The sequence below is a fragment of the Phaenicophaeus curvirostris genome, chromosome 3, assembly GCF_032191515.1.
Source record: "Phaenicophaeus curvirostris isolate KB17595 chromosome 3, BPBGC_Pcur_1.0, whole genome shotgun sequence".
In the NCBI taxonomy this organism is placed as follows: domain Eukaryota; kingdom Metazoa; phylum Chordata; class Aves; order Cuculiformes; family Cuculidae; genus Phaenicophaeus; species Phaenicophaeus curvirostris.
In genome coordinates, this window is record NC_091394.1 from 31,853,134 (window position 1) to 31,877,085 (window position 23,952).

The window sequence follows — 23,952 nt, forward strand, 5'->3', positions numbered from 1 at the left end:
AGAGAAGAGCAACAAAGCTGGTGAGGGGGCTGGAGAGCAGGTCTTATGAGGAGCGGCTGAGAGAGCTGGGATTGTTTAGCCTGGAGAAGAGGAGGCTGAGGGGAGACCTCCTTGCTCTCTACAACTACCCGAAAGGAGGTTGTAGAGAGGAGGGTGATGGCCTCTTCTCCCAAGTGACAGGGGACAGGACAAGAGGGAATGGCCTCAAGCTCCGCCAGGGGAGATTTAGGCTGGGCATTAGGAAAAAGTTTTTCACAGAAAGGGTCATTGGGCACTGGAACAGGCTGCCCAAGGAGGTGGTTGGGTCACCTTCCCTGGACGTGTTTAAGGCACGGGTGGACGAGGTGCTAAGGGGCATGGTTTAGTGTTTGATAGGAATGGTTGGACTCGATGATCTGGTGGGTCTCTTCCAACCTGGTTATTCTATGATTCTATGAGATGCTCCAGCCCTCTGATCATCTTTGTAGCCCTCCTCTGGACCCGTTCCAACAGCTCCATAGTCTCCTTATGTTGAGGATTCCAGGACTGGACACCATACTCCAGCTGGGGTCTCACAAGAGAGGAACAGAGGTGTAGAACCACCTCCCTCGACCTGCTGGCCACGCTTCTTTTGATGCAGCCCAGGATGCACAAACACACGCACATAGAAAGAAACATACTGGTCTCGGCCTTTTGCAGCTATGATTGGCATTCCTCCTGTACCAGTTTAGTAGCTGATGAAGGGCTAACCAAGCATCCATTGAACACCAATTACCCTTCTATCTATCACACGTCCAAAAAGAGACTCCTCAAAACGAACAACTCAGAAGCATTCCCTTCTCCCAAAGCAGCCCGCCCCGGCGGGGAAGGGAGGAGAGGGGAGGGGAATGGGGGCACCGCCCCCATTCCCCTCCCCTCTCCTCCCTTCCCCGCCGGGGCGGGCTCTGTGGGCAAAATGGCTCAGAGGAGAGTGGGGCGGGCGCTCCGGGCGCTGCTGTTGCTGCTGCCTCCCGCCCGGGAACCGGCCGCCTCCTACGGGTAAAAAGCGTCGCCGCTTCCTTGCCCCCTTCCCCTGCCTCCTGCTCCCTGCTAGGGGCCTGCGGAAGGGAGAGAGGGAGGGAGTGCCTGTCTGCCTCTGTCTATGTCTTTCTGTGTATTTGTACTTGTGTTTCTGTGTCTCTTGTCTCTGTCTGGAACTGTGTGTCTGCATTGGGCTGTGTGTGTTTTTCTGTGTCTGTGTTTCTGCGTGTCTGCATGTGTCTCTGTTTTGCTGTGTTTCTGCGTCTTTCTGTGTTTCTGCATGTGTGTCTTCATGTCTGAGTCTGTGTTCCCGTGTCTGTGTGTGTCTGGAACCGTGTGTCTGCGTTGGTCTGTCTGTCTGTGTGCTTGCGTCTGTTTGTCTGTGTTTCTGCATCTTTGTGTGTGACTGTGTCCATGTGTCTGCTTATGTCTCTATGTGTCTGTGTCTTTCTGTGTCTGTGCGTGTGCGCCTGTCTGTATGTCTGTGTATTTCTGTGTGTCTGGATGTGTGCCTGTCTGTATGTGTGTGTCTTCTTGTCTGTGTGTCTGTGTTTCTGTGTCTCTGTCTCTGTGTCTCTTTGGAACTGTGTGCCTGCATGTGTTTTTGTTTTCTGTGACTGTGTGTATACATGTGTCTTTATGTGTGTCTGTCCATATGTGTGTGTCTTCGTGTCTGTGTCTGTCTTTCTGTGTGTTTGTGATTGTATGTCTGTGATCCTGTGACTGTGTGTCTGCATGTGTCTATATGTGTGGGTGTCTTTCTGTGTGTCTGTGATTGTATGTGGGTGTCTTTCTGTGTGCCTGTGATTGTATGTGCGTGTCTTTCTGTGTGTCTGTGATTGTATGTGTGTGTCTTTCTGTGGTTCTGTGTGTGCCTGTCTGTGGGGATGCTCATGTCTACGTGTGTGTCTGTGTGCCTGTGTCTGTGAACAAGATGTTTTAGCAAAAAGGGCGCACACTCAATTCCAGGGAGTGCCAAAGCAGGGTCGCTGGGTGTACCCCAAGGTGCCCACTTCTCAGGAAGGAAGAGCCCTTTCTTTCCTTGCAAGGAGCTGCACAAGCAAGGCTGTGTCATCAGTGTCTGCCACCCTCCCCTCTGCGAGTCCATTTCCCTCTCTGCTTCTCTGCCGCCTGCCCATAAGGTGTTTCCTGAATGTCACTGAGCTTGCGAAGAGAATTCATAAGTGTGATATATATAATACCGCTTATTCTACAAATCCTATTAAGGAAAACAGCCATAATAACTTATCCCCCCCCTCCACAGCACAGATAAAGACCAGGTTGCATTGTAGCACAGCTGGAACAGAAAGGTGGTTCCCAGATTAAGCTGCACTCCTGCAGAATATGAGGTGAAGTGTGACCTCCAGCAAGGCATAGTACAAAGTCTGCCTACTCTGCATCTGTACTGTCGTGGTAAAGTACTCGATGCTTCTTAAAGAGCTACACACCTTAACGTTACTAGTTCAGTTACAAAATCGTGGAGAAGGGATTGGTTTTGTCTTTTTAAAAACAGTTTCTGATTATGCTACCTGATGGAAAATGCAGTCTTTATGAAAACTTGATGGAAGTGAAGTTATGCTGAGAAGTGTAACAAAGTGATTTCAGGCTCACAGAAACTTGACTACATGGGGAAGACCAAATCTGCCTTAGGTGTAGCCAGTTCTAGTATGGTTTTTCAGCACATAAAAGGCACCAACTCATTTGTTCTTGGTCCAGAAAGTACTGAAAATACTCTCTTTGTGAAACTCCTGGATTTAATTGGACTTCACACTGAAGCACAATCCAAGAATAAAATAAAGCATCACAAACTCAGCAAAATTCTCAAGCCCGTGATGTTAATAATTAATCTCTCAAAATGCAGAACTGTGTGAAAAATAAAATCTGGCATCTGAGTTCGGAAACCAGAATATATGTTCCTTGTCTATTTAAATTATGTTTGGTACCTTTAAAAAAAAAACATAAACAAGATGGTGATTATTTCTGTATTGTTAGTAATTGGAAATGTTTTTGGCAATTATTAATCAGAAGCAAAAAAACCCCACATATTTCTATAAAATTTAATAAGATCAAGGTACTCATTTGCTGTGGTGAGAACTTTGATAGAATAACCTGTTAAAATTAATGACAAACCGAAAGATGGTATATCCAGAAAAAAAAATATTCTTTTATAGATAGAAAAAAGCAAAAGTCAGGTATTTTAAAAGGGAATAAGAAGGCCATCTGAATGCTACATTCAGAATTCAAGTTGTGAAGTATATAGTCACATATATGGACTTTAAGGAGGTTTAACATTACATTCAAACTAATCACTTGAGTCACATTTGCATAACAATTCAGCAGAACTCAATGAATTATAAAAGCACAATGAGTTTCTTTGAGGTGTATTCCTGCCACAGATCTGGTTTTGTACTCTGGTTCTCAAACTGGATCTGCAGAAGCAGGAAGAACTGATCTTATTCTACACAGTCACAGCTTGTATTTGGTATGATTGGTTATGCAGACCAAGATCCTATGTAAAATCCAAATGACATTGTCTTGAACAGGTTCTGTGGTTTAACTGCCACTTATGCATTGGAAACGTGAGTCTGCAAGCTATTGTTTGTTTTCATTTTTCTTATGAGAAAGTTTTAAATTTGTGGGATTATTTACATTTAATCGAGCATTTTAAACTCTATGCAGGTGGTACTGTGCTTGCGTCCTGTCCTATAAATAGTTTGGAATTTATATGTTAAAATTGAATTTTTAATAATTTGCAGATCATGGAAGAGATTATTGTTACATGTAAGACTAAAAAAACAGCGTTTCTGTATGCATGTAAAATTCACATTGATTGAAATCATAGGCAAGCATATTTAATCTATGTAAACCAAGCAGTGCAGGGAATGAAGGTTAATCATTAGCAACCTAATGGCAAAAATGTTGTCATACCACTACCTTTAAATACAGTGAGTTAGGCTGTTAAAAAGATGTCTTGCAACCATTAGAGTGCAAATTTGCTTGGGAGAACAGATGCAATGGTTTATACTGCTAAGAAGATACCTTTAATCTATGCTGCTTCTGCTTTCTCACTAGGTGTTTGTATCAAGACATCATATAATAATAGGTCTGACAATAGGTTGCCATTTCTCTGGCAGATTAGTTTAGTAATAACAAAGTGAACACCAGCCATTTCAAAAGTTATGCTGTGACAGAATGAGGTTTCTCCTATCTAATATATTTCTCTCAATGTGTTTCTGTAGCCGCGTTAAGCTGCTTGTATATTCTCCTTGTTGCACAGTCAAGACATTTTTTTTCCTCCTCAGTAACTTAAGTCACTGAGCTACATTTGTGAAACCTAAGTACAAATGCTACATAGTGGTCACAACTGAGCAACAAAGCTGGTGAAGGGGCTAGAGAACAGACCTTGGGAGGAATGGCTGAGGGAGCTGGGGTTGTTTAGCCTGGAGAAGAGGAGGCTGAGGGGAGACCTCATTGCTCTCTACAACTACCTGAAAGGAGGTTGTGGAGAGGAGGGTGCTGGCCTCTTCTACCAAGTGACAGGGGACAGGACAAGAGGGAATGGCCTCAAGCTCCGCCAGGGGAGATTTAGGCTGGACATTAGGAAAAAATTTTTCATGGAAAGGATCATTGGACACTGGAACAGGCTGCCCAGGGAGGTGGTTGAGTCACCTTCCCTGGAGGTGTTTGAGGCACGGGTGGATGAGGTGCTAAGGGGCATGGTTTAGTGTTTGATAGGAATGGTTGGACTTGATGATCCGTTGGGTCTCTTCCAACCTGGTTTCTGTGATTTCTTTGCTCCTGACAAGATTTTCATTTAATCTTCTGTGCACCCATGAAAGGCGAGTGACCCATTTAAATCTCACTATATTGTCATTAATATCTAGAAATAATTATTCCATATTGCTTGAATGACCAGGTAGAGAATTGACTGTCTGAATGTTTCCCTGTTTCTGTCCCTTTCTTCCATCCCTAGTACTTCCATAACATCTGCCAAAGTCCAAGTGAATGGCGTCCACCTACATTATCAGCAGACAGGAGAAGGAAGCCATGCAGTTCTTCTGCTTCCCGGAATGCTAGGTCTGGAATTTTTTTCTTATGTCTGTAGAGTGACCACCTCTTTTTCCAGCCTGTCTCAAGCTAGAATGCACAAAACTATTTTGTAGTATGTTCAACACCTGCTTATGGTGCATTGTCATTAGAAACATTGCTACACATACAACAGATAGGAAAAGGCAGAGTTATTGCAATCAGTTAACAATTTTTAAAGATTTCATTTATCTCTCCAGGTGCTTTTATACAATGTGTAATGGTCACTTGCACTTTTGGAATTAACTGTGCAAAAAGGTGTACAGCACAGGTGGCAAATAGTTACACAAGGTGCAAGATAACAGGAGGGCAGGGGGAAATCAGGTCAGCTATATTTGTAACACAGACTGAATTATGCATTCCTTTTAAGAAACTAGGTGCATTCCTACCAAATTAATACACATGATGCAGCACCTCAGCTTATTATCACAGTGAAAAAGGCACATCTGAGACTTGCTTTTGCTTAAAAAAGTGTTTTCTTCTTTTGGGTTTTCAGGGCAACATCATTAAGATTCTCAATGGCTTTTTGACATGGACAACAGGTTCTCCTAACTAAGTGGTATCCATCCGTCAAAACCACTGCTTTTGATTAAGAACCTTTTAAAATTAACACAGTCTTTTTTTTTTTTCTGGGTTCTTGCAGTTCTAAAGGAGCAATCAGACTTACTAGCTCTTCATGGCAGGCTGTCAGTAGGACCGTTATTGTGCTCAGAGTTGGGCTCATGCTTAACTGAATTGCTGGATGAAGATGATAAAATGCCAAGAACTGAAGAGCAGGAAACATTTGTTCTTGGCAGCAACATTTCAAGTCTTTGTGAAGTGGTTCTTTCTTCAAAAAAAAAAAATCTCAAGGGAAGGGTGGAAAAAGTTAATGCTAAGGATGCTTTGGTAGTTATATGTTTTAACCTATTAATTTTAAACAGCTTTTTAAACTAGTAACCCTGTTGCCAGTTCTAACTCCTTAAATAGAAAGTAGGTATTTCTTCAGTTGTGGATAATAATATTATTAGGTGTACACTGCTATTGTTCAGTTGTCATTAATATAAACAGTAGTAATTAGGCTTCATATCTTTACCATTATTAATTTTTGGTTTAATAGTTTTGGGTAACATGTTGGGGTGAACTTGAAATTCTGTCACATACTTCTTCCCTTTGTTCTGATGCTAAGTTTTCAATATTATTGCATGCTACTTACAGTATTAAAAAACTAAATATGTTATGGCTACCAGATAGGTGCTTTTAGCTAAATAGAATTAATTAGTCTATTTGTAAACTACATTAAAACAATGAAAACTTCTAGAGAAATACTGTGAAAGCACAGCATTCAGATATGCTTTCAGCCTTATGGATTTTTTTTTTAGTTACAAAAATATAGTATAATGAGTGTATGCATGACAGTGCAGAGATTTGATACAAAGTCTATGTAACAATATGTGATTAATATTAATCAGGTTGCATTGTTATTTTTCAGACAACCTGATATTTTTGTTCTGACTCTAGCAGTTAATTGGTGTTGCAAGAGAGAAGGGATCATGTCAGCCTGTAGTCAGCCTGTCATGGCATGCTGTATACAGCCTCTTTTATCATTTAGACGAGTTGGTGGTAAAGAAGGAGGTATTTGAGGACATATTTCTCCAAGTAAACAGAAAAAAAAAATCTTAAATGCCCTTAAGCAGCCTTTTTAATAGAATAATGGATAGCAAATTTGGTTTACATCGTTTGAATATATTAGATACAAACATGTTTTAATCAAGTAGCACATGAACCTATTACCAATTGACCATAATGCAAGTAAGAAATAAATTGCAGTCTTATCTTTACGCTTGTGTTCACAGATAGCCTAGTGCAACAGTCTGGAGTACTTAATTTTTTAATCCTTTAAAGGTCTGAGCTAACAATAAAAGAAACTGATCTGCATCAGAAAGATGTCTGTATTTGTCTTATTTTGGTAACGTACATATTAGAAAAATCAAAAGTTACAGTTTTATGCTTTTGTGTCACTATTGTCTCCTCAAAGCTGAGCTTTAAGTACTTTGTTGCTTAAGCACAAATATTCTCATAGAAGTGTTTTATTAAATAAGAACAATGTCTCACTCATTGCTTTTCACCCACAAATTTGTAGCTAGAGTCAGTAAGTTCCTCCCTTTTTAGTTTCTTCTGTGCTGTCCACATAAACAGCAATGGCTGTGCTAGTGCTTTAAATTTATTAAAGATAAATCCCTACCCAGGTAACTCAATTTAAGATTCTGCATTAAGGCACATATGTAGAGCACAGCTTTTCATAAGCTTACAAACCTACCAGAAATGGTTTGCTCTGAGCATATTGCAGATAGTTCTAAAGATTTTTATTGTGGTACTTCCTGAGAGGTGCAAAGGTTAGCTACAAGTAGAGATAGTACTTCAGTTGATGGGTTGATGGATAATTTCTTTTACAAGATACAAGTTCCCCTGGCTTTCTATTTCCAGTATGTACACTGTTTATGTATCATTGTGATTACTGTAACTAAAAAATTATGTTTCAGGGAGTGGTCAAACTGATTTTGGACCACAGCTTAAGTCTATGAATAAGCAACTTTTCACAATTGTTGCTTGGGATCCTCGGGGATATGGACAGTCCATTCCTCCGTCTCGAGACTTTCCCCCAGATTTCTTTGAGAGGGATGCCAAAGATGCTGTGGATCTTATGCAAGTAAGTATATTCTGAAATTTTATTATTTTTTATATATATTAAAGCTTTTTCCCTTAAATTTTTCAGGTGAAGGAAGAGTGCTGTTAAGCAGGTTGTTTCCAGCAGACAGCAAAGTATGCAAAAAGTCGTACAAACCAAGGCTTAAAAGTGGGCAGATGCACACTGTTCTGGAAAATATTTCTTCTTCCATCTCTTCTGCAATATACATAGAAGTTCAGCAGTGGGAATTAGTTATAAAGCAATATAGGCTTATTCCAAAACCCTGCCTAAATTGTTTGCAGCCAAGAACCATGTAAGTTTAGGTAAAGCGTATATAAAAGCCAAAGTCTATGCTAAGTGTAAGGGATTACAGTAATGAAAAGTCTTAGAAAATTTTTTAGTTAATAGAATCTTGGCATTTTTTCTTGAACAGCCCATTTCAGTAGACGCTTGATTCTAAAAAGTAACCTGACACTTCGCATTTCACAACATAGTACTGAAATAATTTTTGTGGGAAATCGAAGGGTTCCTGTGATCATCCCAGATCTTAATAACTAATACAGCTGTTGTGAATGTGACCTAAAGCTGTTATTACTTCTCCATCTTGCAGAATTTTTTCTTTCTAATCTGTGTTTCTGTGTTCCTCTTTTTTGCTGTCCTGTAAGTGCTAACACTATTTTGTGGTTTACTTCTAACTAATATTTTGGCTTTGTTATATTAAGGTATACAGTGTCTTTGGCCTTGTTAAGAAAACTGTCAGAGCATTAAAATTCCAAAAATATGAGACAAGATTCAGACAGTCAATCCAATTGCATTTCTGTAATAAGCAGTAACCTTCCAGAAACCCATACGAAACTGGAAATGCAATCTTCCTGGAGCATTCTGCATGGTGAAACAAAATAAGTCTGACAGCAGAATCAGGATTAAGACACAGTTTTGCCCTCTAACCATAAAAGCAATCTCTCTGCACCGTAAATCACCAATTTCTTCTGCTATGCTAACAAAGAAAATAAAGGTGCTGCCATGGATAGGTGACAAACTTTCAGTCTAAATGGTTGTAACCCCCTTTCCTGCCTCTGTTCAAATATTAATAAATTTAAAACGGAAAACAGAGCTATCCCCAAAAAGAATAGCTTCCAGTAGCTTCCATCAAACAGGACAACAGCCTACCAATCTCTAAAGCTGTCAGAACAAATGAGAAAATATCCTGGTTTTTTGAAGATGTTTATTGATACACACATATAGTAACAAATGATTAAAATCTTCCCAAGCAGGCTAACTTGCTTCTATTTTAGCATAGCAAAGGATAGCACAAATCCAAAGGAATCATCCCAACTAGGACTTCCAGAATGAAACAGGGAGTCCTGTAGAGGACTCTATGGTGATGTACAGTTTATATACTTCACTGGCCTACACTTGGCCAAAGAAAACATCTGTATAGATGAGCCTTCAGAACCTTTATTCTAGGATCCTTCAGATTCTGGTGTCTATGCTGGAGCTGTGAGTGCTGCAAGGCTTCTGTGAAATAACAAAAGCTGAAATTCTGCAGAGTGTCTAACGCCTTGATGCAGATGGCATTGCTCTGTATCTCTGCGTGTGTTCTCTGAAGGAGTTTGCTTGAAGTGAAAAGAGTATAACGCAAGTCCACTTTGCTGCATTTCAACCAAAGGACTAATGCTAGCAAAGGCCAATAGCATTAAAACAATCATTATTGAAATAATTAGCATCAATATTTAACAGCTTCTTGCTCTTCATATCCACTGTTCTAGTGAAAGGATGAGCTTGGGCTTCTCCAAGTTTTTGTAGCTAAACCACAAACCTTACTTGTGACATACTGCCTGCGATCCGATGAAAGCACAGAGTGCACAGCGCCGTCATATTGCAGCTCACTGTTGTAACTTACTCCTGTCACAGCATATGTGATAATTTGGTTGCATTTCACATAGGCCCGGACAGAGGAGGTGATTTCAAAAGAGACTTTGTTCACTTGCAGGGTAAAGCCACTACAAAATCACCCACAGAACTGAGCTGTGCAACCAGCTCTCAGATTATTGACAATGTTGGGTAGAGGACTGTACTGTAAGTAGTTCAAGATTAAAGAAAGCAAACATGCATACTGTATCCAGCACATCTGTTACACCACATTGTTTTTGAAGTTGCAAAGGATAAATTAAATTCCTGCTGCTGGAAAAGGCATCCTGAGACAATCAAAAGAATGCATCAAGGTAATGGCTAGTAAACAAGAAAAATACTGGAGGCAAATAGATCTCAATTGAAGGTCTGGCAAATAATCCAGCATGAAGAACAAAAATTTTAATCGGCTATTCTACCTATCAACTGACTTTGAGATCCATAATTTGCTGCTGGTGGTAGCAGAACAGCAACAGCAAAAACTTAAGCTTTATAAGCACTGCTGCCAACTCCTGAAACTTCCCAAGATGCCAGTAACCCTTCAGCAACATGATACTGGAAGTTGGTCACAGGTAACTACTTTTTTCAGCAGGCCAGGACCAACTTGTGATCAGCTACTAAAAATCAAGGCTCTCTTTTCTTGCTGTCAGCACCTACTTTTCATATTCTTTTGTTTTCCCTACCTTATTTTCTCTCTGTTTAGTAATTATAGCTTAGCAGACTGAAATATAATTTCAGCAACACTACAGTAGCCTAATAACAAGGAAGAAGCCAAACCCAGAAAAGCCTGAAAGTGATAAAAACTTTCCTAGATATTAGGTCAATTGATACAGTTGTATCTCACTACAGCCTTGAGTTTGCAAGCAGACTAGAAACTGTTTTTCTGTCCTTGTGTTTCTATCATTGCCTGCATTTTTGCTTTCTTCTGTCAGAAGAAGTCCCTTGACTGGACTTTCAACAACAAAACACTAAGTGCCAAAACAACTCACTCAACTAACTTGCTCTTTTTCCTCCAAAAGTACAGTATCTTCATTAATCACATCTAAAAGGCTGTAATTCCTGAAAACAAACAAACAAACCCACCCACACCCTATAAAAACCTCCTCCAAACAAACAAAACCACAAGAAAAAGATACCTTTTCTCCTGAGTGCCTTTACTTTTCCTACCTCTTGCCCACTGAACATCACACATACAAAAACTTCTCTGCTGTCCCTGTCAGTAACCCCTACCACAGGTTGTGGTATATGAGGAAGCAAGAGTTTCAAATTCTAGTGGAAAGCACTGTACAAGTCAGAACGAATTAAGGTCTTGGATATCATATTTTTTGCCCTAAGCGTTCTTTTTTGAGAAGGAGGAATTTATTAATATTTTGAATTGCAATTCTACATGAAGTGACATTTAAAATATACACTTAAAAGCTTTATAAAATGTGAATTAGGTGCTAAAATTCTTTACAGTCCTGTAGCAAATACTTTGAGCACTTTTTGGTTGTTATGGAGGGCATTTTAAATGCAGCAAAAACCTAATACGGCTACTGCCTGTTTCATTAACTAGTTGTAGAAAATTGGAAGGGTAGGTATAACCCTTGTTTTCTAAATATTTGGCCTTTTCTTAAGTATTTTTTGTATAGCAGGAAAGTTACATTTTCTAATTATGAAAGCTAACTGTAGTTCAACTAGTGTTCTGTCTAAATCTGTACAGTTAGTTTTCAAGAAATATTTTATATTTGCTTGTAAAATCAGCTGATGATTTGCATGCAACTTTCTTGTACAAAACAAGGCACTGAAATTTAAGAAGTTCTCTTTGCTGGGGTGGAGCGATGGTGGAATTACAGCACTGATTGCAGCTGCAAAGTATCCAACTCTTATCCGCAAGCTGGTTGTCTGGGGAGCAAATGCCAGCGTTACTCAAGAGGATGTGAGAATTTACAATGGTATGTACAAACTGAACATCGTATTCTCAAAGAATTATTTTAATTTCTTCTTAACCTAAGGATTTCAGTCATGTTACAGCTAAGTGAAGACAGGGTTGAAGACACAACAAACATGAAGGAATGGGACTCAAAATTCACCAAGTTGCTAGGTATAGGGATAGATTAAAGTCATAGTGAGAAGCCCCCTAGCAATGGCTGCAAAGGTAGCAATGGGATTCTTTAAGAGTCCTTACCAATTTATACTGTGGAAAAGTATCAGTAGTTTTTTTCAGAAAGTAAATTTTTTGTTGTTGTAATAAATTCCTAAAAGTAAATTCCAAATACTACTACCAATTTCAGGCTTCATTTGTTTTCTCATATCTTCTGCAACCTTTAGACAAGGTCCACAGAAAGTCACTGAGCTGGGCTTGCACACAACAGCTTTTGCCTCTAAGGCCTATGTAATACATAGACAGTAAGAAAAAAGGCTCATAACTTACCATTGGAATTCAGGAAGCAAATTAATCATTCAAGCAAACATCCCAGATGCCTAATTTGCATGCCTTTAAAATTAATTACTGTGGTTACAAAACCTTAGCAAAGAAGTGGGTTTTCTGATCCTTATTCTACTCACATGAAATAGAATCTGGCCACTTGCTACTCCAAAGGAAAATAGCAAAAGCTACCAATGAATTCAGAAAGACACCTTATTTCCTTCTGAAATTAAGAGAGTCAGCCATACAGACTTTCAACGAATGTGACCCAGTATAACTTCATTTAAGTGCCTGGAGTTTGATTTATACCAGCTGTGAAATCTAACTCGCTTCAGCTAAATTACTATAAGTGTATGCATTGCAGATGGGGACCTACCTCACCTGTGCTAAAGCACTTGCAGTAGTGTATTTTTTAGTCAAGTAAGCAAAATATGTTTTAGCTTTGTAAAGATGGTGCTTTATTTATTTATCTGCTTTATATTTATGAAGTTTTATTATATAATTTTGAAATGTGCATCAGTCAATATCAGCCAACAGGCTAAGATGTAAACAAAACAGATTTAAAGAATCCCCAAGTCTTACTTTACACGGAGCACCCACAGCAGTGCTCACCTTTGGCCTCTTTCTGGGTTGGTGCTTTCAACATCTCTCTCCGGGTGACAGGACTCGGAGAGTAGCCATACAAGCCCACAGCTGGCCCGTCAGTGCATCGCAGCTGCCATGGAGGGTTTGGTGGGAGGCAAAGGCATACTTGGTAGCTATGTCCTTTCAACACTGGCTTCCCCCTACCCTTTCAAAATTAAGGCTAGCCACAAGGATAAAACAGTAGGTTCTACAAGGGAAACATCTGTTCAGTAACCGCTAGCCTGGGGTGAGGAAACTCAGTTTCAATCAGATGTTGTTAAAAAGCACTTTCAGTCACTGCTACCTTGCTCCTTTGGCTGAACAGGTTCTGTTTGTTAGTTAACACCTCACTCCTTCCTTCCTTTAATTCCCATCTGAAACCAATTAAAAGCTTTTCTAGCTGCATACAGTTCTGTTTGATGATTCAGTACTTTTCAGGTTCTCTGCTATGTAAGCATTGTTTTGGGCCTTATTGATACAAAGCTATACAGATGAAATATAGTTGAGTGAAAGTCACCCTTGTGGATATCTGGTTTATGAGCAGTACTGAAAATTTTAGGGGAAAAAGGGAACCAGATAAATAAGTAACTGGAATGTAGGATTATTTGTACAGCTCTAGCCAGCCTGCCATGAGTCATGACACTCTTCTTAGTAGAGTTGCTTGTTTTTCTGTAAGACTGTGGAAAAGGTACCATGATGTCAGCCTGCTGGAATGCCTTAGTAAGAACTTCCTTCCTCTGAATACTGGTAGGAGCTATGGAAGAACTTCCATCCATGAGCCAAAGCAAAGGCTGAAGGATGTAAAAAAAAAAAAATTCCAGCCCTTGCATACTGTTATAAAACAGTTCCCTTCTTATAACCAAGTGACCTCCTTGAGCTCCTCTAGTGCAAGTCCTCCAAAAAGAAACATCAGAAGCTTGAGGACTGAGTCCTTTGATCATCAATTTTTTTCTGTTGTTCCTTGTGACCATAATATCAAGATGGTCATCTGCAACTCAGACAGGCCTCAGCAGAGACTGTAAAACTACCTTTCTAATACATTTCCCATACTGTTGAATTATTTAAAAGAATTCAGAGTGGTTTCAGGTTTGAAATACACATCCACAATTTGGTTTGAAAACTTTCGCATGTTAGGACAATAGTGGTTTATATCTTGTTGCTGGAAAGGACTTAACATATTTTAATGTTATTTCAATATTATTTTATGTAGGCATCCGAGATGTTTCAAAGTGGAGTGAAAAGGTCAAGAAACCACTAGAAGAGATGTATGGACATGAATACTTCGCAAAAACGTGTGAGGCTTGGGTAGATGGAATATCTCGCTTTGCTGAAAAATCAGATGGTAAGGCTTTTACAGTGTTAAACTGAAGCAATTATTATAGCAGACAGTTCTGAATAAAAAAAATAATCTAACATTACTACTAACAGCCAGTAAAGGAGGGACTCTGCATATGGCATTAAAAACTGGGTCTGACTCACATTGATGAATAAAGCAATTACTCTGTACTCTCTTCGCAGAACCAGCAAGGTACGGGAGGAAAAAACATTTATGGGAAGCGTTAGCTGATGAGTCTCTCCTCTTGTTCCACCACAAAACTACATTATTAAATCATTGCTTTTGTGCAGACTGAACAGGAGGAATTTTGCTCAAGCTTTTTTCTCCTCTCTCAGTGTCAAAGGATTACCTCTTGGTGACAAGGGTTACCTCTTGTTAAAATATCAAAAAAATGATATTAATTAATGAGTAGCTAGTATTTTACAGATTCATCTAAGTCATTTAAGCACTTTTTTTTTTTTTGACTGTTAGTAGGTAACAACTGCTGTTGTTCAGATCTAGCTGTTCCTGCTGGATGTTGATTGCATTCTGAAGTAGACTTTGCTGCTTCTACTCAGAGAGTAGAAGCAGTAGCAGTTGAGTTACAGTAATATTGTCGGGTGTATGATTAATTTCAGCAGAATGGAAATCTTCCTTCCAGTTTCTGCATACAGGAGCTGAAGCACTCTTTCAAAACTTGTAGCATATAACAAGTTAAAAAAAAGGAAGTTCAGATTTTAAGAACTCAGAATTAACAAAGTGTGTTTGAAAAAAGCCACTATTGACTCAGCTTAGGTGTTTAAAAATCCAAAAAGAGTAGTTAAACTAGGCAATATAATTATTAAATGTTTATCTCTGAAGATTCCTGCAATTATTCTGTTTAGACTTTTGCAGCAAGGATACCATGAATAACCCACAGTTCTGTTTGAATTCAGGAGAATTGCTTTAAATATGCCTAATGCAGAAATACATAGTACATGAAACAAGGAGTCTGTAACCCTCATACGTATTTTTCTGTAGCTTTCATAATGAAAGGCAGGAGGTGACATCCATTAACAGGCAGCAGGTACTACAAGGACAGTATTCCTTCATTTTGTATTTTTTCCATAAAGTTTTGCATGGGATCAGCAACATGAAACTAGAATTTCTCCCAGCACAGGGATATAATGAATTGTGATCTGATTTTATTTTACTACTTTCTAGAATGCATCTCCTTAAAATTAATTTATGCTTAAATTCAAAGCCCAAGCCAATGAAACTCTGGCTGTGACATCCATCCTTTTACTGCCTGCACAAGCCTCAAATACTATGAGATGGAATGACTGGGAAAAAGAAGCCGCCTGGAGACATGTAACAGGGAGCTGAATTACTGCAACTGGGTCAGATATTGGGAGAGGCATAACATTTCCTTAAAAAGCAACTGTCAGACTGCAGTTTTTTTCCAGGTGCAGCTTGGGGAGGATGACTTCGACTACAAGCAGGTGTCCATGGGATTAACGTTAAGACACTGCACAAAGGTGCAGATATGGCAAATACAAGAAAGGGAGTTAATAAACCCCATCAGAGATAAAAGGAAAACAATAAAGCCTTTGATAGTCAAAAACTCAACTCTAGCTGTTTTTAAGACATAAAATATTTGCCCTAAATGGGACAGCTTTTAGTGTGAAATGTCATAAGAAATGACCTTTTAGGAGGTGCCAGCACTTAATGAAACTGAGTAAGTTGCATAAAGCTGCAAAATTCAAGATTCTTCTTGCTGTTCTGTGTTTCTGAAGTAAATGTAATTTAATGGCTATACTACAGTTTTAGAACTGGAAACTAGGCAATAATACTTTGACTGCCAAATATGTCTTTAGGTAAATAACCTAAATTTACTTGTTCTGCTAAACAGTCAACACTTGTGCAGGTGTTTGAGGATTATGAGTGAAATGTTCTAAATGAAAATATTTGACTGGTAGAACTGCAAACTAAGACTATATAAATGAACAAGCAGTTGGAAAAACTCTGTGAAACAGCGTATGACACTAGAGCTAAGGAAAGTGTGCATATATGAGCAGTAATTGTACAGCTGTTGGTAGCTGCAAGGAGACAATTACAAATAGGACAAAGTTAGCTTAAAGACAGATGAAATATAGAGCTCATCTAGTACATTTTGCCCAAAGATTCTCTTGCAAGAGTTTGGGAAGTTATGCAAGGAGTCTGTAAACTGGGTTTCTAAGAGATAAGTTAAAAAAAAGGGGGGGAGAAATACAAAAATCTTTAAGGAAAGCATTAAAATTATTTCTAGTGAGATTAAAGACTAGTAAACACAAAATTACTCTCCAAGTTCTGCAAGACGAATGGGCAGGGAAAATAAGCTTTGAATAGCTTTAGTACAATTTGTATTGAATAGCTAACTCACTACAGCCAGCAAAGAGTTGGGAAGGTGGAATAGGTGTGAGTACAACCTAAGTTAACTTGATAAAAGTAGCAAATCTTGTAACAGACAAACGATGTAACAAAACGTAGCCTAAACACCAAGGCCATGAGACTCTAATACTGAAAAGAACAAAGCCAGGGAGAGATGCCTCTGTTTGCTTTGAACTGTCAAAAAGAGCCTGAGGGAAATGTGGGACAGAAGTACTTTGTTTGCTGTATCCATTTGAACTAGTATCCATTTAGGAACCAAATTCCAGTGAAGGAATATTTTGGAGAAAGAAATGCTAATTATAGTTCTGATTGCACAGTTCTGTAGATTAATGGCATGCTATTCATGAGGAGAGGCAATAACTAGAACCCAGCGGAGCTCAATCCCTTACAGAGGCAGTTTCAGTCTTTAATACTATTTTAAAACAAAGCATGACCTTCATTTATTTTCTCCCTAGGTAATATCTGCCAACAGTTGCTGCCAGATATTAAATGTCCCACGCTTATAATTCATGGTGAGAAAGACCCTTTGGTTCCAAGGGCTCATGCAGAATACATCCATAAGCACATCAAAGGCTCCCGGTAAGTTGTAGGATGGAGTATTTGTGAATCATTGTTGAAGAAATGAAGTAGTTCAAACCCACAAAGTAAAAAAAATATTTGGACAAGTTGTCACTGCCACAGACATCAACATTCTATCTCTGTTCTAAACTTCACTAGCAAGTTACAATGCAAGCAGCATACCTGGACCTTTCTTGCGATACAAGTAGTAGAATATTTTCATAAGCTCCTTCCTAATGTTCTCCAAAAGAAAACTAGTAAGGTCATCCTTTTCCTGTTTCCACTTCACACACAGAACCACTCCCTAACATTTATCAAAACAAGCAGATTTCTTCTCTCTTTCTCTGTAATGGCCATTGCATTCCTTTTGCTGTGAGGGACCTCATTTCTGCCTCATTCGGTAGAGCAGTGAATTTAGATGCTATGAATGGAGAGGGAGTCACACTTATTGGAGAGAAGCACAGGATACTGATGTTTGCTCTGCCTTCTTGTTTGAACAGCCTCGAAGACTTTGGTTTTCTAACTGTCCCATGAATCTTCAGTGTTTTTAAGAAAAGCAAAATGAGAAAAAAAAAATTGTACAACTACGCTCAGAGATATTACTATATATACAAGAACATTTCAGGGCACCATCTGAAACCTCTAGCTTCCTGTAAAAACCTGGGATTTCACCAGCTGAATTTCCTACTTAGCATTGCACACAAATTAAAGAGTTCTGCTACTACTTAATAACAGACTGTGACAATTAGCACTGGGGAAAATTGGGAAAACAAACCCCAGTTTTATGAATGCAGAATGTAGGGAACATGTTCATTGGTGTCATTGCTGTGAGATGAGTGATGTATTTACCTCAAAGTCAGCCTCACTGTCTGTAGAAATGCACTGTGCCACAGGAAAGGTGAGAACAAGACACCTTTCTAACAGTCTCAGGCAGGTGTTTTATTCCATGTCTGCTAGTTAGTTACACCCACATACCCTGCTCAGAACGTCATCCTCTTACATTTCACTAAGCTCCAAAATGTTCCAGGTGCTGACTAAGGCAAATTATCACAAAAACTAGACAAGGATCAGATAGTTTCTCTTTGAAAGACAAGCAGAAGAGAAAACAGCGTTAGAAGCTGTGATCCAATAAAACATAAAGTATAGGAGTTCTTTACTTGTCTTCATGCTGAAGCGCTCCCTCCTATGTATATTCCATTGTGAAGCAGAATAAAACATTAAATTTAATATTTTTTCAGCCACACATGCTTCTGCCATCAATTTTTCTTGCCTTGATTTTTATCTAGTATCTGCACTGAGTATAGTGCAGATACATTGGTTGTTTACCTCACAGTAAGCATGTGCTATCATTCTGTATTTGCATGGTGTGGCTAGAGTTCAGTAGCAAAATGGTGGCTTAACAGCAGTAGTGGATACCATCCACCATGCTATAGGTTGGTATGTCTGTGCGCCATACAGACTTAATGAAAATCAGAGGGAAGTACTAGAAGAGCTGGGTAGGTTCACACACTATTGCTCTTCTCCTCAAGATTTGTCACCACTAAAAGAAGGAAGACACCACCCCCACCTTGCTGGAGTGGGGCTTAAATACCACGAGGGCAACAAAGTAATGCATCACTCAAGAGGGTCTTCATTCTCTGTTGAAACTACTTTAAATTACTCCCACTTACTAAGAATTTCCCACCACAATATAGAGAAAAGTACGCACATGAGGTGTAAATTTTCTCCCAGATAAAAAGCAACGGCATGTAGTATTTCAAGTTTGTTGCACTCTTAGCAGTATTACAACCTAAAGATATAACCCATACAGATATGAGTCCAAAGCTTTTGTTATAGCTGAAGAACCTCTAGCTATCTTTTCTACTTTAATAGATGAATGGATGGTGTTAGTTTTGGATTTTGTCTTTCTGCAGAAAGATTAGGCAAAGTTCAAATGCTAACTAAGTTTGGGTGGTAACAAAAAATCCATGTTTTTGTACTGACCTCTTCAGTGCATTCACTGCCAAACACAACCACTGTTCTCTAAAAGAGGCAAAAGAGCTCATGTACTTTACATACCTTTAAAAAGATGCATCCCAATCACATTAATTTGGGAAGGTTTTCTTTGCAGACCACCAGAAATGTTCTTAGACACTGGGTCTAGGACACAAATTTTTGCTGAGGATAAATTGAGCTTAAAGTGGGGCATGTAATATTCTTGTTGCTATAAATGTTTTTGTGGTTCGCATTCTGAACCACATACATGGGGATAGTACATAATACAAGAGTTACTTCAGTTCTGTACATGGACCACCAAGATCAAGGAAAAAACGCAACAAATAATTTAATTACCTATGCTCACAGAATATAATGCATATTCAGTGTTTGATTTTTTCTCTTTTAAGGCTGCTTCTGATGCCAGAAGGAAAGCATAACCTACACCTGCGTTTTGCAGAGGACTTCAACAGACAAGTTACGGATTTCCTACACTGACCTAAAGTGTAAAACAAGTTAGAGGTGGTTGTCCTTTGCCTTATTCAGACATTTTTGTTGCCTTTCCATTTTCATTCAAGTTACAGATAGGTTTAAGCCCTCTAAGGAAAAATATGAAAGGTATTTACATGAAAAAGCATACATGTTGAGACTATGTGAGCTTCAGTGGATCAGAGCTCACCCCTGTGCTGCAAGATTTCTGACGTTTCTTTAAATTTATTAATTGACACACGGGCTGAAAAGCTGTTTCACATACAATAGAGGTGTTAAGAAAGACAGAAAACATGATCTAGAATACATGCCTTTATGTGCTCTTAACATTTAAGAACAAAACCATTGTAATAACTGGGATACCAAACTGTTACATTAAGAAATCTGTCAAAGTTACAAGTGCCGAGAGGATAATTGGGTACACAGATTCTAGAGAACATGCTTTACCACCACTACCAGAAGTCATTCAGTACACATGCCTGCTTTACAGAAGTTCCTTTTAAATCAGGGCGACTTAAGCCTCATCCTCCTCTCCTTCCTCTTCAAATTCCCCCTGCTCATCAGCAGTGGCATCCTGGTATTGCTGGTACTCGGAGACCAGGTCATTCATGTTGCTCTCCGCCTCCGTGAACTCCATCTCATCCATGCCCTCGCCGGTGTACCAGTGCAAGAAAGCCTTGCGCCGGAACATGGCCGTGAACTGCTCCGAGATCCTCTTGAAGAGCTCCTGAATGGCTGTGCTGTTGCCAATGAAGGTGGCGGACATCTTGAGACCACGCGGGGGAATGTCACAGACAGCCGTCTTCACATTGTTGGGGATCCACTCCACAAAGTAGCTGCTGTTCTTGTTCTGCACGTTGAGCATCTGCTCGTCCACCTCCTTCATGGACATGCGGCCCCGGAAGATGGCAGCCACCGTCAGGTAGCGACCGTGGCGAGGGTCGCAGGCGGCCATCATGTTCTTGGAGTCAAACATCTGCTGCGTCAGCTCGGGCACCGTCAGGGCTCGGTACTGCTGGCTGCCACGGCTGGTGAGGGGGGCAAAGCCCGGCATGAAGAAGTGCAGCCGAGGGAAAGGCACCATGTTCACCGCCAGCTTGCGCAGGTCGGCGTTCAGCTGGCCGGGGAAGCGAAGGCAGGTCGTCACTCCGCTCATGGTGGCCGACACCAGGTGGTTGAGGTCCCCGTACGTGGGAGTGGTCAGCTTCAGCGTGCGGAAGCAAATGTCATACAGGGCCTCGTTGTCGATGCAGTAGGTCTCATCTGTGTTCTCCACCAGCTGGTGCACAGACAGGGTGGCGTTGTAGGGCTCCACCACCGTGTCCGACACCTTGGGGGACGGCATCACGCTGAACGTGTTCATGATGCGGTCGGGGTACTCCTCCCGGATCTTGCTGATCAGGAGGGTGCCCATGCCAGAGCCTGTGCCACCACCCAGAGAGTGGGTCAGCTGGAAGCCCTGGAGGCAGTCGCAGCTCTCCGACTCCTTCCTCACCACATCCAGGACAGAGTCCACCAGCTCAGCACCTTCCGTGTAGTGCCCCTTGGCCCAGTTGTTGCCAGCCCCGCTCTGACCTAGAGGATTGAGCCAGAAGCAAGGCGCCCTGTTAGCGCCCCGCAGGGGAACAGGCAGAATGCCGCCTCTCCTGCCCCACGGGGCTCACCCCTCACTCCCATCCCCACCGCGCTGTTGGGATTCAGGTCCCCCAGGGTCACCAGCACACTTGCTCTGAGCCCCATCTGTGCAGGGAGCTCCCGCTTTGGGACTCCTCCATGCCAGCCCCACTCACCAAAGACAAAGTTGTCGGGTCGGAAGATCTGTCCAAAGGGGCCGGAGCGCACAGAATCCATTGTACCGGGCTCCAGGTCCACCAGGATGGCACGTGGGACGTATTTGTTACCTGTGTGAGGAAGCAGAGCCGGCATTGCAGCCTCACAGTCAGCATCACAGGAGCCCTGCTATGCTCCCTTCTGCCTCCCTGCATTTCACTAGAGAGACACATTGTCTCTGTCGAGACTACTATGTTATCAGAGCCATTCTGAGAACAAAGCTCTCTTAGAGGAGTCACTTGCAGATGACAGCTCTTGTTCAGGGATTTTTCCAGCCTTGATGAACTGGCACGCCTGTCATCTGAGGAAGCGGACACACTTACCAGCAGCTTCATTGTAGTAGACATTGATCCTCTCCAGCTGCAGGTCGCTGTCCCCGTGGTAGCTGCCGGTGGGGTCGATGCCGTGCTCATCGCTGATGACCTCCCAGAACTAGAAGAAATTTTTGGAAGAGGGGCAATTGAGGCCAGCTGGCCGGTGCCAATCACACCCCGTGGGGGCTGTGAATGCCCCGGCCCGACCACTCCCTCGCAGTGCAGAGCAGCTGCCCGGGAGGAAGGCGAGTCAGTGCGGAAGGGTTTGCCTGGCTGCAGCTGCTGAATCCCCGGAGGGCAGACAGGCAGCTGGAGCACCCAAGTGCAAGCTAATTCTTTTATAGCTCGTATCCTATGAGCGACAGTCCCCAGGCATCTCCATTGGGTCGTCTCCCATTGTCTAGCAGAGGCTCGAGACCCTCTAAGCCTCTACAAGATGGCTCCAAAGCACCTCCAAAGCTTCTACGACCACCTCCAAAGCCTCGCAGGGAGGGTGTCACCCGCGGCACTGGAACACCTCCCGCTCCCCCCCACGAGGGGCGAGGGGCGAGGCAGTGGTGGGAGCGGCTGGGATGCCGCAGCTGCCTGCGGGAGGGCAGGGCGGCGGCGGAGCCGAGCGCGGGCGCAGCCCCACGGGAGCCCGGTCAGGGGAGCAGGAGCCGCGCTGCCTTCGCGAGCCGGGGGGGCGCGGACCCCGCGTACCTTGGCGCCGATCTGGTTGCCGCACTGCCCGGCCTGGATGTGCACGATCTCACGCATGGTGCTCACGCTGCTCCGAGGGTGCCCGACTCGCTGCGTCTCCTCTTCCTCCGGCGCCCTCCTGCCGCTCGGCTCCCGCACTCCGCGCTGCAGCGGCCGCGCCCCGCGCCGGCCCCTTAAATGGGGCGCCGCGCCCCGCCCCCCGGCGGTGACGTCACGCGGGAGCGGCGCGGAGCCAATGGGGGCGCGGGGGCGGGGCGGGGCCGCGGCGTTGTCCCCGGCGGAGGGGGCGGGGCCATCCGGCATGGGGGCGTGGTTATGGCTGAGGGGGCGTGGCCAGGGAGCATCCCGGGCTGGTCCCCCGGCTGGGCCGCAGAGCGCGGCTGCCCTGGCGGCGCGGGGGGAGGAGGGGGCGGGAGCTGGAAAGGCGCGGCTCGTCTAGAGCTGAAAACGGTAAAAAAAGAAGCGGCAGAAAGCCTGTCTCTTCTCTGCACACCTGTTGCAGCTCGTCCCCTTACTGGTGGTTTTTTTTTTAGAATCATAGAATCACAGAATAGGTTGGGTTCAAAGGGACCTTAAAAATCATCTAATTCCGCCCCCCTGCCATGGGCAGGGACAGGTCCCACCAGACCAGGCTGCTCAAGACCCCATCCAGCCTGGCCTTGAACACCCCCAGGGATGGGGCATCCACAGCTTCCCTGGGCAACCTGTGCCAGGGCCTCAACACCCTCATGTCTCGTCTAAATCTTCCCCAGTCCAACTGAAAGCCATTCCTCCTCTCCCTATCAGTCCCTTGCAAATAGTCCCTCCCCAGCTTTCTTGTAGACCCCCTCCACTTACTGCAAGGCCACTCTAAGGTCTCCTTGGAGTCTTCTCCAGGTTTAACAACCCCGGCTCTGTCAGCCTCTCCTCACACGCGTTGCAGCAGCAAAGCAAGCCCCTCTATGTTTTATTAGCACCTTCAAGCATGTATTTCTAGCTCAGGCCTGCTTACTCATGTTCTGATACGTCTTAAACACAAGAAGCATCTTTCCATGGCTCAGGCATCTGAAACAAGTGGTGACTGGGTGGTGATGACAGAGCTCACAGCCACTTTCAAGTGGTGCAACCCTACTGTGTTCAGCCAAACCCGTGTATGCAGGTCTCTAATTTCAGAAGTGCAGAGAGCTGGACACTGCTACTGAAGGATGCCTTTTTCTGGGAGTGGTCCAGGGCAGTGATAGCAGTTTGAACACCCATAAGAATGGGGTGTGTTTTATTCTGTAAGTGATGTTCTGCCTTACGGGACACCGTCCATGCACCTCAATTTGGAAGATATTTGGATCCAGTTCCTAGCATCTCTGCTTGTTCCCTCACAGAAAAAAACTGAGCTACGTACATGACTGAGGGAGGAGGGACAGTTCAAGTACAACAGTGAGAACACATTTGAACCATGATACACACCTCTGTCTGTGTTGTTGCCATGGAGAATATCCAAAATAAATTTCAGCAGGGTCTATAATGGATTGTGCAGAAACTATTGAACTCGACTATAAAATGTCAATTGATTCACAACTGCAAATTTTTCAGCAGTGCAAGCATCTTTGTCACACCGCTGGCCAATCTAGCGAGGACACTATGACCAGGGAAGGGAGGTGACAACTCACAATCAAACGAGGAAGCAATGGAG

General features: G+C 42.3%; 2 protein-coding genes across 2 annotated transcripts; one reads left to right on the plus strand and one right to left on the minus strand.

The window, feature by feature from the left end:
* The first annotated feature begins 931 nt into the window (after nt 1-931).
* Nucleotides 932-19,497, plus strand: BPHL (biphenyl hydrolase like). The gene is made up of 7 exons (XM_069853574.1): nt 932-1,017; nt 4,973-5,076; nt 7,608-7,774; nt 11,445-11,598; nt 13,906-14,037; nt 16,875-16,998; nt 19,362-19,497. The coding sequence occupies exons 1-7, from the start codon at nt 935-937 to the stop codon at nt 19,447-19,449; spliced, it is 852 nt and encodes a 283-aa protein (XP_069709675.1). The 5' UTR covers nt 932-934; the 3' UTR covers nt 19,450-19,497.
* A 242-nt stretch (nt 19,498-19,739) lies between these two features.
* LOC138718886 (tubulin beta-1 chain) lies at nt 19,740-22,389 on the minus strand. The gene is made up of 4 exons (XM_069853573.1): nt 22,287-22,389; nt 21,594-21,702; nt 21,231-21,341; nt 19,740-21,015 (listed from the first exon to the last, which is right to left on the minus strand). The coding sequence occupies exons 1-4, from the start codon at nt 22,341-22,343 to the stop codon at nt 19,955-19,957; spliced, it is 1,338 nt and encodes a 445-aa protein (XP_069709674.1). The 5' UTR covers nt 22,344-22,389; the 3' UTR covers nt 19,740-19,954.
* Between the last annotated feature and the right edge of the window lie 1,563 nt (nt 22,390-23,952).